We start from the raw sequence: 15,370 nt of genomic DNA on the forward strand, positions 1-15,370 counted from the left end.
AAGTTTTTCCAATGCATATTTTGTAGGTTAGTATGTTGTTGTCCTTCCTTGTCCAATGAAATTTAAAAATCTGCTAATGTTTCCATTTTGGAATTTGGAATGTTTGTTTGTAGTGAAATTTGACTACCTCTGCTAAATTTTTACAGTTAAAAACAGCAAACATGTAGACATAATATCTATAAATACATGTCACCTTATGCCCCTTATCTAATATCTAGTTAATTCACGTCATTCATTTTCTTGTCTTGTTAGGTAGTTGTTTTCTCTAGCTAACAAGACAAGAAAATGAACCAGAAGCTTGAATATTCTATTAGTATTTTACACCGGCTGGAACTAAAATTAGCATCGACCCTCCAACACTTAGTTTCACAGAAGTGAACCAGAAGCTTGAATATTCTATTAGTATTTTCCCTGAAGACAAGCCTGGGATCATTGACAAGGGCTTTTCTCAAGGATATTTGAGATGGGTTTCTGCTAAGTACTGTTAGAAGCCAAATATCTATCATATTTGGGATTTGAATCTTTTTCTCTTTGTAGAAAACTAAGAATAGAATAACTGAGAAGCCCATTATAGGAGCTAGTCTAATAGAGTCATTACCTACCATTTATGTACTTAAGATTTGGTTTTGACCAAATAAGAAGTACCAGAAATGTTTTAGCGTTTATTTCTATAATTGTTGGAAGTAATAAATAAATGAAAATGTTTGACGGCATTTTACATTTTAGTAATTGAAAATAATTACAATACTGCATATCTCCCACGATTAGCAAATCACAAAGGGCCTGAAAAAAAAAATCAAGTTATTTTAGATATTTTAACTTGTTTTACTTGAACATGAACTATTGAATTAGCCTATTAACATTTTTTTCGTAATGTTAACACAAGACTGATTAACTTCTCATGATTATATATAGTCTTATATTAATCAAAAAATATATATATAGTCTTTTTTTTTTTGAATGAATATATATATATATAGTCTTAATCCTCCAAATATATCTAGTTTTAGTGTCTTGAAAGAGTTAATAACACTTTCCAGTTCCCTGTGTAGCACATCTAGAAATCAATCTTCAGTCCTCCTTTTCATGATAATATGATGCTATCAAGATAATAGCCTTAGGTTGTTTAGAGTGTAGTACCTTAAGATGTGACTATGGACTTCCAAAGCTCCAATGTTACAAAACAAAACAAGTTTATTTGTAGGAATAAACTAGCTAGAGAAGACAGCAAAGAAAGATTTACAACAAAATAAATTGAGAAATAAATAGTAAAGTGTTGTTTCTAGATTCTAGCCATGTTAGGTAGTTGGTAATGTATGGTAGAAGTTCAAATCTCCTAAAGAAGATAGTTAAAGCAGTCAAAAGTTAGGTTTGTTGACATCATAGAATCACCTCTCAGTTAAGAAAAATGTCTTAAGGTATTAGGGAAAATATCATTTTATTATTATGGAATGTATTTTCCTTGTGTACATAGAGTAAGTGGGTTGGCATAATTAGTTCTATATGTTTATACTTCATCTTCATGTGAGCTGAAATTGGAAAACAAGTAGATTGATTCATATTGAAGTGAAACGAACAATTGTATTCTATCCGAGTAACATTCTTGTCTAGTATGATATATATATTGTATGTACGTACTTTTGTTTTTGTATTTTTGGCTATTCGACCAAATATACAATTTTTCACATCACTACTTTTATTCACAATGCAGCTTTTCAATTGTGGTAGTATCTTTTGAAGAAATTGCTTGAACGCTAGCTTGGAATTGGTAAGCTACTCAAACTTTATTTCTTTATATTTTATAAATCCTAGAAGAGTTTGAATATCCTAGATATTCATCCATAGTGAAGTAAGTTCTGGAATTGCATGACTGCGGTCGGATGGGTGGTAATATTTGTACTGTTAATTATAGTTTTGTTTGTTTGTATTATTGTGGATGTTTTAATAGATTAGTTGCATGTTTAAAATTTTCGGGAACGTCCGAATTATAGATGTTATGCTGTCGAAATTTCGGTAGAAATTTCAGTAGGATTAGTATTTTATTAAATTAATTAGGTTAAGTTGATATAGAATTATTTTATTGTATTAATTAGGTTAATTAAATTGTTGTTTTGTTGTTTTGTTAGAAGTTTCGAAATGGATAGAGATTGGATGAGTGCGAATAGGTTAACGGTAAAATATAGGGAAGGTGTTGACTTCTTTTTGGAGTTTTCTGCAAAGAATGCGGATAATCCTGATTTGGTTCATTGCCCATGTCTCAAATGTGGTAACATGGAGCGTATGAAAATTGCCCAAATAAGAGAACATTTGTTTAAGAACGGTATAGACAGGAGTTATAAGGTTTGGTATCACCACGGAGAAAAAATTAGAAGATCGGGCGAGGGACCCTCTAGAAAGGATAAGATTGTTAATAATGTGGAGTATGAAGATGATCACATCGCAGAGATGATTAACGAAGCAGAGTTTGAATCTCAAGTTCGTCCTGAAACATTTCAAACTATGTTAGAAGATGCTGAAAAGCCGATTTACCCTAATTGTACTAGGTTTACTAAATTATCGACGCTTATTAGGCTATACAATTTGAAAGCAAAACACGGGTGGAGTGATAAGAGTTTGACAGAGTTACTAGCTTTCTTAGGAGAATTATTACCCGAAGGTAATGAGGTGCCTTTGTCTTTCTATGAGGCAAAAAAGACATTGTGTTCGTTAGGCTTGCAATATGAAAAGATACATGCATGTCCTAACGATTGCATCCTATATCGAAAGAGATTTGTGGATGAGGTATCATGTCCAACGTGCGGTGAGTCCAGGTGGCAAAAGAAAAAGAATTCTAATGAGGTAAAGAAGGGTGTTCCTGCAAAAGTATTGTGGTACTTACCACCCATACCTCGTTTGGTTCGGTTTTTTCGAAATGCCGACCATGCTAAAAATTTGACTTGGCATGCCAGTGATAGAGTGAAAGATGGTATGATGAGACATCCAGCTGACTCTCCCGCTTGGAAAACAATTGATGCTAGATGGCCTGATTTTGCCAATGAGCCTAGGAATATCCGTCTTGGTCTCTCTGCAGACGGTATCAATCCACATACTTCCCTTAGCAGTAAGTATAGTTGTTGGCCAATCTTGCTTGTGATATATAATTTGCCGCCGTGGCTTGTTATGAAGAGAAAGTTCACTATGTTGACATTGATGATATCAGGCCCTTCACAACCTGGCAATGATATTGATGTATACTTAGCTCCTCTTATTGATGATTTAAGTAAATTGTGGTATGACGGTGTTAATGCATATGATGCCTATAGGAATGAAGCATTCAATCTTAGGGCCATGTTATTGTGGACAATCAATGATTTTCCTGCTTTCGGGAATCTTTCTGGCTACAGTGTGAAAGGTTATAATGCATGTCCTATCTGTGAAGAGAAAACATGCTCTCGCTATTTAACACATTCGAGAAAAATTTGTTATATGGGACACCGAAAGTTTTTGCCACCCGAACATGTATTTCGGACCTGGAAAAAGGCATTTGACGGTAAGCAAGAATTTGAAATGCCTCCCCCACCTTTAAGCGGAAGACAATTGGTAGAAAAATTGAATAAAATTCAATTCAATCTTGGAAAGCGAAAGTCAAAATCGAAGAAAAGAAAAGGAGGTAAGGGTGTCACAAATGAACCTCAGGGACCGTGGAAGAAAAAATCAATATTTTTTGAGCTTGAGTATTGGGAGCATTTGGTTTTACGTCACAATTTAGATGTGATGCATATTGAGAAAAATGTCTCAGATAGCTTAATTAATACCTTGTTTAATATTCCTGGTCGGAGTAAAGATGGAATTAAATCCCGTCTAGATTTGAAAGAGATGGGGATTAGAGGAAATTTACATCCAGAAATTATTAGTAAACGAACTTTTTTACCACCGGCGTGTTATGCCCTGACTAAGGAAGAAAAACGATCTTTCTGTACATCATTGTCTCACGTTAAAGTACCCGAAGGGTATTCTTCAAATATCTCCAATTTGGTAGATATGGACAAATTAATTTTGTCCGGACTGAAGTCTCACGATCATCATATACTGATGCAACATATTCTGCCGGTGAGTATCCGTTCTGTTTTACCTAAGAAAGTTCGCTATGCCATCACCAGGTTATGTTTATTCTTTAAATCTCTTTGTTGCAAAGTGGTAGATGTGTCAAAGTTGGAAAATCTCCGATTAGAAATTGTTGAAGTGTTGTGTTATTTAGAACAATTTTTTCCTCCATCCTTTTTTGACATAATGATCCACTTAACTGTTCATCCGAGTGAGAGAGGTAAAAATGTGTGGGCCAGTGTATTTGAGATGGATGTACCCAATGGAACGGTACATGAAAATCCTAAAGGGTTATGTAAGAAACAGAAGCAGGCCAGAGGGTTCAATTGTTGAATCCTACATCGTTGAAGAGGCTGTAGAATTTTGTTCAGACTTCTTGTCAAATGTAGCAACTGTTGGGTCGTGTCTTCCTAGATTTGATAATGAAATTAGTAAAGGGGGTCGGGGTGTTTCTGTTTGCGACGTAAGTCGAGCTGATCGAGAGGAAGCACACCGACTCGTTTTGCAAAATGTTGATGAGGTTCAACCGTACATTGAGTAAGTTTAATTTAATTTTTAATATTCAATTCAAATTAAAAGTGTACTAATAAGAATAATGTTTAACTACATCTTGAAGGAAACATTTTGATTGGATCAAGACTACTTATCCTAGTAAGTCGAGGAACCACAAATGGGTGCAAGATGAACATTATCGAAATTTTAGTACATGGTTGCAAGAAAAGGTATTATGCAATACCGAGTGATTTGAAATTGGTATGTTTTTCATAATCATTTCATGTAACTACTAATTAATTTGATTTATGCTAGGTGATTGTGGAAATGAGTGACTCCCCGAACAATGTATCTCAGTTGCTACTTTCGATATCGCATTTTCCTTCATTTACTGTACTAAAGTATCAATCATACTACATAAATAGTACTCAATTTAACACGAAAGATCGTGATGCTTCTAGAAAAACACAAAATAGTGGTGTCATGATTGTTGCTAGTGCTATCCAAGTAGCTAGTTCAAAAGACAAAAACCCTATTGAATGTGATATGACCTTTTATGGTGTAATCAAAGAAATTTGGGAATTAGATTACATTAGCTTTCGAATCCCTGTTTTTCTTTGTGATTGGGTGAGGAGTGATAATGGAGTTAAAGAAGATGAGTTTGGATTCAAGCTAGTGGACTTGAATCGAGTAGGACACAAGTCTGATCGATTTATAATGGCATCCCAGGCAAAACAAGTATTTTATATGAGTGACCCAATAGATGGTCGCTGGTCAGTTGTTCTAACAGCACAACCAAAAGATTATGATTACCAAGAGTCTGAAGGAGATTTATATCTCAATGATAAAACTTTTGAAATCAATCCACCACCAATTGATGTCGCCGTTCGGGACGAAATCATTTCTTCTCGGGAAGACGGTGAAGGATTATGGATTGAGTAAACTATCAATCTATAAATATTGGTGTGTTTTGTTTTATATTATTTTATATTTTTTTGCGCCTAATCTAAATTTCTGTGTTAATTTTATGTATTATTATTTTGCTTTAATGTGTAGGTACATTGACTATGGATGACCCCGGTGACTATGATGATGATTTTGCCCTTTGGGGACAATCCATTGGTGGTGAATCTGAATCTGATCCAGCTGCACCAGAACTGGAACCTGACCCTGATTCACAACCAAAGAAGAAAAATGGTAGGGGGGCATATAAGGGTCTGAAGCATATAAAGAATAGGAGTGAAGGAATACTTCTCGAAGTCGAGTACAACCAATGGGGCCAGTGCGTTGGGGACACTGCAAATGAACTGGTTAGCCAGATTGGCTTGTATGCAAGACGAAATCTTCCACTGGCATACAATGATTGGAGAAAAGTTCCAATGGAATTTAAAAATCTATTATGGGAGTACATCAAGGTAATGCTAATAGCTAAGATTAATTTGCATATGTAGTTGAATATTTTTTGCCCATTCTAACTATTATTGCTAATTTTTGCAGTCAATGTTCAAGTTAGGCCCAGAAGCTAAGCATTCTACCTTAAAAACTGCTGGACGAAGATGGAAAGACTGGAAAGCATTCCTAACAAGGAACCTAATTTTCAAATACAAAGATAAAGTTCCAGCAATGCTCGATCGTCCTCCAGATGCTTATGCTTCATGTTACAAGCCCGAAGATTGGAAAGAATTTGTTGCCAAAAGATGTAGTCCCGAATGGGCAAAAAAGAGAAAGAAAATGCAAGATATCAGGAGTCAAAATACATACAATCACCATGCGGGCCGAGGTGGTGTTAAGAAAGTTGAAGAAAAGTTGGAGAAAGAGTTGGGCCACCAGCTTACTATATATGACAGGGCAGACTTGTGGATTAGAATACACACGAACAAAAACGGCGAGCTCGATGGCCCTGCTCAGGAGGTCGCTGACCGGATTGTAAGTTCCATTTATCATATATGTGCTTGATCAAATACTTAAACACTTTTATGTTGTTCAAATTCTTACAAATTTTACTTTCTTGAATGTAGGCTGAGATACGAAAGCAAGTTGAGGAGGGGACAATATTAGTAGAAGGCTCAAAAGACATACTCACTCTAGCCTTGGGAACAGAAGAGCATGGAGGACGTGTTAGAGGAATGGGGGGTGGTGTCACACAGACACAGTTTTTCAAAACCCCGCGTCCTAAAAGAAAGAGAGTCGATGACAATGATCGTATGAGTGAGGTGGAGAAGCGACTTGAAGAGTCAGAGGAACATCGTCGTAGACAAGACGAATTATTAAATAAACTCCTCCAAATAGTCCAAAGCCAAAGTGGTGTTGCGGGCACCTCACATGCATCTGGTTCAGGTGTTGGGGGAGCATCCAACGAACCAGCTTTTGCTGCTGTTACCTCAGTTCTAGGAGCAACACCTACTGCCAGGCCCTCTGCTCCACCAACTGGCTGGGCCTCTACTACACCAAATGCCAGGGCCTCTGCTCCACCAGCTCCCAAGGCCTCTGCTCCACCAGCTCCCAAGGCCTCTGCTCCACCAGCTCCCAAGGCCACTATTCCAACACCTCCACTTGTTGCCCCACCAGCCACACCTTGTGCAGCTGCTCCACCAGCACCATCTCCGGTTACTTCTGATAATGTATTATTTACTTGCTTTTTAAAATAATTTTCATTATGCATGTTTAATTTTTATATCATAATTATTTAAGTTCTTTTTAAAATAAATTTTGTTTGTCTCTTGTTTTGTTTGCAAATGAAGAGATTGAGGTGTGATATGTACGTGATTGATCCCAAAGAAAAAGATCCGGTCTTAGTTGCATCAGGTTATGTGAAACTTGAAAAGGCAGACAAAGAAGGCAATATTATAATACATGGAGTTAAAAAGAAGTTTGATGATTTCAAACGTGTCTTTATTGAGAAGGTGGTTGAAGAAAATGCCATTCTACCATGCCCTATAGAACATGAAGGCTTCGACACAGTTGGTTTAGCTGTAAACAATTTTGTAGCTTGGCCAAAGAACCTAATCAACATACATCCAGATGATTTAGCGAAGGTACATCATTTTTTTCCTTTTCAAGTATATTTTCTTGAATAATGAGTAGGTTGAACTCAAATAGTTATTTGGTGATACTTTCTTTTTAAAGAAGCTAATGATAGTGTCTAGTGGGATGGGAATGCATTATTGGTGAAAATTTTGTGGCCATGATATATTCAAAGCTAGTTTTGTAAGTATTTTAAGACTTTAACCTCGGGATATTATTATATTTTGAAATTGTAATTAATTGTTTGATGTAGATGAAAGGAAAGAAGAAAGTTTCAAGAGATCATTTGGCTCCACCGACTCAGCCACCGATAAACCCAAAGGGGCCTAATAAACAGTCTGTCAAACGGTACATTCCCCCTGCAAAGACACAATTATTGTCTGGACTTTCAGAGATTGTGAAGAATTGGCCTGCTAAGAAATCAAAGAGATACTATATTAAACCGGAAGTGTTCGGAGGAGAAGGCCAAGAGTGTTGGATCAGCGCTGACGAGGTGGAAGATGTGTGCGAGCTCCATATGATTGGAAATACTGTTATGTCTCTTTGGTGCAGGTATAATAGTTAATAACTAAGTTAATATCTAAGTTAAAAATTATATATACAACTGTTTATTAATAATCTGTTTTAATTTAGTTATTTGCAAGAACACACACTTAATCTTGGTGGGTTGAGGAATACATATGCATTTAATAATCCTGCTTCAGTATCAACTGAAGCTGGTAAACTCAAACAACGTTCAGAGAATCTATGTCAGCGAATGATGGGTATGCAACCTGAACAATGGTTGATATGTCCGTGGAATTCAGGGTAAGTATGTTTTTATATTAATAAATGTAACAAACTAATGGATCGATTAGTGAGTTGACTGAATTAACATGTTTTGTTCTGTAGTGATCACTGGTTGACAATTATGATTCATGCCAATACTCAAAGTGTTGCATATCTTGACTCGACGAATGACTTTATCCGAACTGATATTATGAAATGTATCCAAAAGTAAGTTATAATTTTTTAAATTTAGATTATGTTACAAATCAATTCATTAATTAATTTCTTTTTTGTTTAGTGCTGTGGACATGTACAGGATCGAAAAAAATATACGAAACAAGGGTCCAGTAAAAATCAACCAATACACGTGTCGACAGCAGCCGGATGGAATACAATGTGGTTATTATGTTATGAAGATTATTCAGAGTTTCATGACGGTTGTTAATCCTGCAAGTTTTTTGAAAAATCATGTAAACATGAATAACTACTCTTCTCTATTTAGTTTGTATTTTAATTATATATACTTTTAATATGTTGATTAATGTTTTTTGATCTTTTATTTTACAGTTCAAGTTAGACGCTCCCTATAGTAACGAGGAGATCAATGCCGTACGGGATGAGTTGGCCGAATTTGTGAAGCCATTGATTATAGATTAAGTACTTAAGGTTACTACACTTTTGATATAATACATGAGTAACAAGTTTTATGATTATTGTTATCTTTTGCATATATTATTAGTTTATATTTAGTTTACGATATACATGGAATTTAAGTTTTAGAATCGATTTTATTGACAATTTTGGTATTGTGTGATTAGTTAATAGAATCGATTACTAATTTAATATAAGTTTCAAAAATGTTATTTTAATTTTTTTTGTATTATGTATTTACTATTATATAGAGTTATTCTAAAATTTGATAATGCAGGTGGGGAAAATTGCATGAAAAGTTTGCAATTTTCCCTTACTTATATTTGTGCTTCATTTTATAAGTGACGCAATAGGTAAAAAAAAAAGTTTTTTCGAAATAGATATGACATTTTTAAACCGACGGAATAAGTTTTTTGTGACAATTTTAAAATGTCATGACACATTTAGCGTCACTTTTTAACCGACGCTTAAAATAAAATAGAAAAGTAATTTTTTAGCGTCGGTTTTAAAATGACGAAAATTGTATTTTGCGTCTTTTTAAAAACGACGCAAATAAAACACTATTTACGTCTACGGATTACACGTCGGTTCTGTAGACCGACGCAAAATCTTTATATGTCACTTATAAAACGACGAAAATACCCCTTTTTGTAGTAGTGAAGTGTCCATAGTAAGTGTGTAGCATAATTATTTTTTAAATATATTTCAAGCTAATCTCCATTCTCCTCTTCTCTTTCTGCAAATTTTAAATTTGACTTTTCACTATTGATTTTCAAATAACCCCGCACACTAATTAAAATTAGTTTTTAAATCATTTTAAATTATATGATTATTTATTGAATCTTTCTCAATTAAATTATAGAACACCTAACATAAAACTAAATATACGTGCCTTGCACGTAACTTTCTTCTAGTATATATATATATATATCGTTTCTTCACCAATTCAATTCAATTCAGATAGTGAAATGTTCTTCTCTTATTTTCTCTGTTTTTGTTTTTTTTTTTTTTGTAAAACTAATATAGTATCAGTAGACATTCATTTTCAAATTAAGCTTCAAGAAATCAATTAAAGTCCTTCAAGAAATAAACAACGGTGCGTACACGAGCTACAACAACAGCTACTTCCACTGATCAAGATCGTTCAATGCTTCCATAGTTCCGCCACCTTCAACCAATTCCGCTAGCACTCTGCCTCAGGCAGAACCTCCGGTTCCAATACCTCGATAAGGACATCGATCATCCTACATACAAAGATATCTAACCCCCATACTTTCTCAGTAATGCGGACCATCCTGGATTGGCCTTAGCAACTCCGATCTTCACTGATCGCAATTTCCAGCTATGGAAAAACTTCAAACTCTTCATTGGCGCCAAAAATAAAACTTCTTTTGTGGAAGGTACGTTGCCTCAACCTTCCCCCATTGACTCTCTTTAAAGTTCTTGGAAATGTAACCAAATGGTTATGTCATGGATCCTCCATTCCGTGTCACCTGAATAAAGAGTGGTATTATGTATCTTGATACTGCAGTCGATATGTGGACAATTCTTAACAATAGATTCAATCAAGGAAATGGTCCAAGAATCTTTAAACTCAATGAGACTTTAACTTACCTTCATCAAGGAGATGAATATGTGAGTGCCTATTTCACTAAATTGACAGTATTGTGAGACGAGATCAATCAACTCAGCCCTCAGATCAATTGCACTTGTGCTGCTCCAACTCAAACTCAAGATCATCTCAATCATGATCAAGTTTTACAATTCCGCGAAGGCTTGAATGATTCCTATCATGTCATTCCTGATAAAATCCTCTTGATTGATCCTTGTCCACCACTAAATAAAGTCTTTTCAATGGTTATCCATCAAGAAAGACAAAGAACACTCAGAAATGGTACGTCTCACTCAAGCTCTTACTACAACTACAAACCTGATTCTTGCTCCTACAACAACACATGTTAATGCTGCAGCAAATCAAGCATCCAAGAACAAAAGGCCTCTACCTCATGGTATTCATTGCCAAAAACCTAGACATTACAAGGATAAATGTTACTCTCCATGGTTTTCCCCCATGTTATGGAAAACCTAGATCCAATGATACATCTGCTTCACAAAGCAAGAAACTAGAAACTAATTCCACATCTCGAAGCAGCCCACAAACACTCCAAATTTCCATTCTACAAGGTAATCAACAAACCACTCAATTGACTCCAACTCAATGTTAACAACTGATTTTCATGCTCAACCAACAATTACAGCCAACCACTGATGCTTCCCCCAGCATTAATAACTTTTTTGATAACTCTAAATCTGAATCCTCAATTTCTTGGATTATAGACAGTGGTGCTACTCACCACATTTGCTGCAATATTAGATGTTTTTCCTTTATAATAAAATCAAACAAACACAAATATGTTACCCTTCCTAATGGAACAACAGTTCAAATTGAACTTATATGCACTAAAATATTTGTTCGAACTTATTTTACTAGGATTTAAATTTACTAACATGTATGTTGATTATAAAACGATAATCTAACATCCTAAATATAAAATTTCTTAAAATAATGAAATAAACACATAAGAGATTGAAAAATCCTTACATAAATACCAGCTGAATATAATGACTCCATTCCATTCAGATCTCTAGCCCTTGATTCCTGTCTAAAGCAGAGCATTATCAAGATCTGAACTTGGATCTTCTCTCCTTCAATTTGGTTCGACATAGTCTTCCTCACTGTGCTAGGTATTACTTTGACAAGTGTGGGCATACGCTCAATACCATGGACCACAAATTTTTAGTGAAGAATTACTTAGAGAATAATAGATAGAAAATATTAGGTTCCTTTTGATCCAGTTTGTTAGACAAGAGAGAGTCTAGAGTCATCATCTGAATCAAAACCCTTAATGTTCTATTTATGGGAATTTATTAGGTTTAGGGTTAGAGCTAACTGGGCTATGATGAAAGATCCAATGGCTTAGAATAGACAACTCATGGTCGAATCCCTATAAGGCCCATGAGTTAGATTTTTGCTATTATTTTACTTCCTTAATGAGACAAACTTATCTTTCTTCAGTAATATCATTTTTTTGCTCTAGTTATTTAAATATTAATTCTATCTATTTAATAATTATAAAATAAAATTACTATTTAAATATATTTATTAATTAGACCTTCCAAGGCCTCTTAATTAATAAATAAACCTTGAATTCTCTTTTCTTCTCAATTGTGCCCTTCCTTGATAAAATTCACAAACAAGGTATAGTCTTATTCAGAATTCTAATTGATTAATTAAAATCAATTAATTGAGACTATAAAATAATATTATCCCAGTTAGTGTGGGGACCATGGCCCTATGTAACCAGACTCCCAATAAGTAGATCCAAAATTTACCAAGTAAATTTCTTAACTTATTAATTCCTCCGAACTCTGCTATAGATTAAGAATTGCTCTCATGATTACATAAAATGCTATATATACAAAAAATAGATGCGCTTTGAATTACCCATTATTTTAATCCAAATTATCAAAGACCCTCTATAGATGATTTACATCTAGTAAGGATAAATTTACCGTTCTACCCCTCAATGTATTTTATCCTTAAATCACTTAGCTTCCTATAAATGATATTTCAATAAACTAATATAATTACTGAAATAAGAGTTCTTCTATTTATTTCTATTAAGCTAAGCTCAAATAAAATTATCATTTCACTTTTATAAAGTTATATTAGTGCTCCAACTCAATTGTATTATCATGTTCTCAAGATGTAAGTATTGGGAACAACTATTTGGTCAACTTTAACAAACAAGCCAAAGAACACAAATAATAAAATTAAGCTAGAACCTAACTATCTTAGGATTAAGATCTATTGACCTAAGATCAACTAAGTGATATTGACTTAGAAAGATATAACGGTAAGTTTATGATATCTTTTCCATTATCTATATCGGTCAAGTCTGATGTATAGTGTTGTGAAAATTTATATTGATTTATAATTGCGCAAGTGTATACAATCACAAACAAGTAATACAATGATAAGTAATCAAAGTTCGTCTCCACAAGGAATTTTTACTAAATAATGCAAAATCAACTAAAAGTAATTCCAAAAATTTCAAATGAAAATAAAGCAAAGTAACTAATTAATTCAAGAGAAAAATTCTTAACCTAAATTCTAGAGTTGAGAAATAATATTTTAAACTAAATAAACTAAGAATAAGAAGCCACAAGTAATTAAAGTGGTGATAATTTCAGATTTAGAAAATAGACTTGGGTGATTAATTTCCACTTGTATGTTCCAGTTGATACAGCAATGACCTAGCAATGACTCAACAATCCTCGCAGAGTTAACAGATTTCAAAAAAAACCAGCAAGTTTTTTCCAAAACTTGCAATAAACCATTCATAATCTCAACAATGCATTCCTACATCAGATTAGATCACAAATAGTCCAATAAAGCATCAAATCTTTAGTAATGCATGGTAGCAAAATATGTCTATTTCACTACTAATTAATACCTAAAAAAAAGGTAAAAATCATGCATCAATTAAAGGGGTTCAACTAAGTCTTACTTTTCCAAGTAAGATCTAGCTTGCTAAATGTTAAAGCTGGCCAAAAATTAACATTCAATCAACATTTCATCACAAGTAATTGAACAAAGACAAGATTACTCAATCATTGCAAAATCAAAATACTAGTCCATACAAGGGTTCATAACTACCCAAATCTCAAAGATTTTAGTTCATAGCTGAAATTAACAACATCAAACCAGAAAATAATAGAGTCATGGAGTTTAAGAGAATATTAAAGAGTAGAAAATGATACAAAATGGAAGTGGAGAGGAAGAGAAATGAGTTGGGATCTCAAATCTTCTTCTTTGTAGGTTGCCTTCTTCTCCTTCTTCTTAGTCTTCTTCTTCTCTTCTTTGTACTCTCTCCTTTCTCTTTTTTTTTTTCTGTACTTAGATTTCTGAAATTTTGTACTGCCCCCTTTCAAGTGCAACCACCCCTTTCTATTTATCCTCCTTCTCTTTTGCTCCCCAATTAGGGTACTAAAGTTTACCCCAATTATTGGAAATCCAAGTCATAGTCCACTTGCCCTTCATTTTCCACATATTAGTTGAGTCATTGGCCACATTTTCGCCACCTCAGCTCTCTTTTTTCTTCATTAATGCCAGCTGGACTTTCTGCCTAAATACACTTAGTGGGCTGACAAATTGCTACGCGATGATTGCTATAGTAATGCCAGTCAGCAATAAGCCTTATTCTGCTCTTTTCCTTGTTGTCCCAAATATTTCCAAATACCAATTTTCGTATTTTTTCTGCTTAATACACATAAAAACAACATAAGTCTATTAAACACTTACTAACACAAACACTTCCATTTATTACAATGACACAACAAACTAAACACAATTATACAAGTATACACACTAATTACTCCACAATTCAGCTTAAAATTCAAGCTTAAAGATATAAAAATAACTCTAAATCTTAGAGTTATCATATACTCCATACATCTGATACTAGTATACTTTACTTGAAATACCCTAGCTAGCCTAGGCGTGTTAACGTGATTTTAAACTTGATGTGCAGCTCGTTGCTAATAAACGAGGTTAATGAAAAACGTGATTAATTAAAATTTGCTTATTTAATTAATAACTTATAATATTACATACAAAATATTTCGGGATCCCGTTTACAAAATACTTCACAACAGACTTCTATTCCTTTACAAAATATTTGTCGCCCAGCGACTAACAACAAAAGCCCTAATGTTTAGAGGATCGTACGCTCCAAGCCTAACCGCCCCGACATGTACAACCTTCATCTGCTCATCCTCACGGTTCCTCAACTTTAGCCTTGCCCTTACCTACACATAAACATAGCACTATGAGTCGAAAGACTCAATAAGAAAAGCATAATATAATATACATACTAAATCCCGGGTTATAATCAAGCGCCCATACATCTGACCATAACCCTAACTGAATCAGGAACGTCCTTGACAAAGTATGATTAACCGCGAATCCAGCCTATACTTAGTACTCTAATCGTACTGATGTGGTAGCAGTTAATCCATACTATCTGATAGCCTAGCATATATCTAATCGCATCTCGGTGCAACTCTATGTACACATCAGTGTTGCCCTGATATGCTAATCTGACGGCTATATAAAAATTGCCTAACATATATCTAATACATTAATCTGATGGCAACTAACATGTACGCTAAACATGTAAATACATATGCATATTGTTATACTAATCTTACCTCGATTCCGAATTCAGGTGTGTCGGTCAACCTGAGTGGAACAATCTGCTCGGCGAATTACAGGCTCCTAAACCACATC

General features: G+C 34.3%; 4 protein-coding genes across 4 annotated transcripts in view; 3 read left to right on the plus strand and 1 right to left on the minus strand.

Moving 5' to 3' along the window:
- The first annotated feature begins 1,365 nt into the window (after positions 1–1,365).
- On the plus strand, positions 1,366–4,220 carry LOC133037018 (uncharacterized). The gene is made up of 3 exons (XM_061113813.1): positions 1,366–1,768; positions 2,127–4,139; positions 4,181–4,220. Exons 2-3 carry the CDS (start codon positions 2,137–2,139, stop codon positions 4,218–4,220), a joined length of 2,043 nt encoding a protein of 680 aa, XP_060969796.1. The 5' UTR covers positions 1,366–1,768; positions 2,127–2,136.
- Positions 4,221–4,300: 80 nt separating this feature from the next.
- LOC133037273 (uncharacterized) lies at positions 4,301–5,358 on the plus strand. The gene is made up of 2 exons (XM_061114223.1): positions 4,301–4,620; positions 4,700–5,358. Exons 1-2 carry the CDS (start codon positions 4,310–4,312, stop codon positions 4,824–4,826), a joined length of 438 nt encoding a protein of 145 aa, XP_060970206.1. The 5' UTR covers positions 4,301–4,309; the 3' UTR covers positions 4,827–5,358.
- A 49-nt stretch (positions 5,359–5,407) lies between these two features.
- On the plus strand, positions 5,408–9,097 carry LOC115698899 (uncharacterized). The gene is made up of 10 exons (XM_061114222.1): positions 5,408–5,538; positions 5,632–5,990; positions 6,073–6,501; positions 6,594–7,196; positions 7,317–7,610; positions 7,853–8,151; positions 8,233–8,406; positions 8,491–8,595; positions 8,666–8,837; positions 8,935–9,097. The coding sequence occupies exons 2-10, from the start codon at positions 5,643–5,645 to the stop codon at positions 9,022–9,024; spliced, it is 2,514 nt and encodes an 837-aa protein (XP_060970205.1). The 5' UTR covers positions 5,408–5,538; positions 5,632–5,642; the 3' UTR covers positions 9,025–9,097.
- Positions 9,098–14,680: 5,583 nt separating this feature from the next.
- The window catches only part of LOC115712980 (ent-kaurene synthase TSP4, chloroplastic), a 34,044-nt gene continuing 33,354 nt past the window's right edge, over positions 14,681–15,370 (minus strand). The window contains exon 16 of the mRNA XM_061114232.1: positions 14,681–14,889. Within this exon, the coding sequence (XP_060970215.1) occupies positions 14,886–14,889 (4 nt within the window). The 3' untranslated portion in view covers positions 14,681–14,885. The remainder of the gene's footprint in view (positions 14,890–15,370) is intronic.

Source organism: Cannabis sativa, chromosome 4 (genome assembly GCF_029168945.1).
Source record: "Cannabis sativa cultivar Pink pepper isolate KNU-18-1 chromosome 4, ASM2916894v1, whole genome shotgun sequence".
In the NCBI taxonomy this organism is placed as follows: domain Eukaryota; kingdom Viridiplantae; phylum Streptophyta; class Magnoliopsida; order Rosales; family Cannabaceae; genus Cannabis; species Cannabis sativa.

What these genes read in the sequence shown, in the direction of transcription:
- LOC133037018 (XM_061113813.1), top strand. Translation starts at nt 2,137, where the DNA reads ATGGATAGAGATTGGATGAGTGCGAATAGGTTAACGGTAAAATATAGG. An exon ending in GTTCGCTATGCCATCACCAG is followed by an intron (nt 4,140 to 4,180) that starts GTTATGTTTATT and finishes GCAAAGTGGTAG; the next exon opens with ATGTGTCAAAGTTGGAAAAT.
- LOC133037273 (XM_061114223.1), top strand. Translation starts at nt 4,310, where the DNA reads ATGTGTGGGCCAGTGTATTTGAGATGGATGTACCCAATGGAACGGTAC. An exon ending in GAGGTTCAACCGTACATTGA is followed by an intron (nt 4,621 to 4,699) that starts GTAAGTTTAATT and finishes TACATCTTGAAG; the next exon opens with GAAACATTTTGATTGGATCA.
- LOC115698899 (XM_061114222.1), top strand. Translation starts at nt 5,643, where the DNA reads ATGGATGACCCCGGTGACTATGATGATGATTTTGCCCTTTGGGGACAA. An exon ending in AGGAGGTCGCTGACCGGATT is followed by an intron (nt 6,502 to 6,593) that starts GTAAGTTCCATT and finishes TCTTGAATGTAG; the next exon opens with GCTGAGATACGAAAGCAAGT. An exon ending in ATATGTCCGTGGAATTCAGG is followed by an intron (nt 8,407 to 8,490) that starts GTAAGTATGTTT and finishes TTTGTTCTGTAG; the next exon opens with TGATCACTGGTTGACAATTA.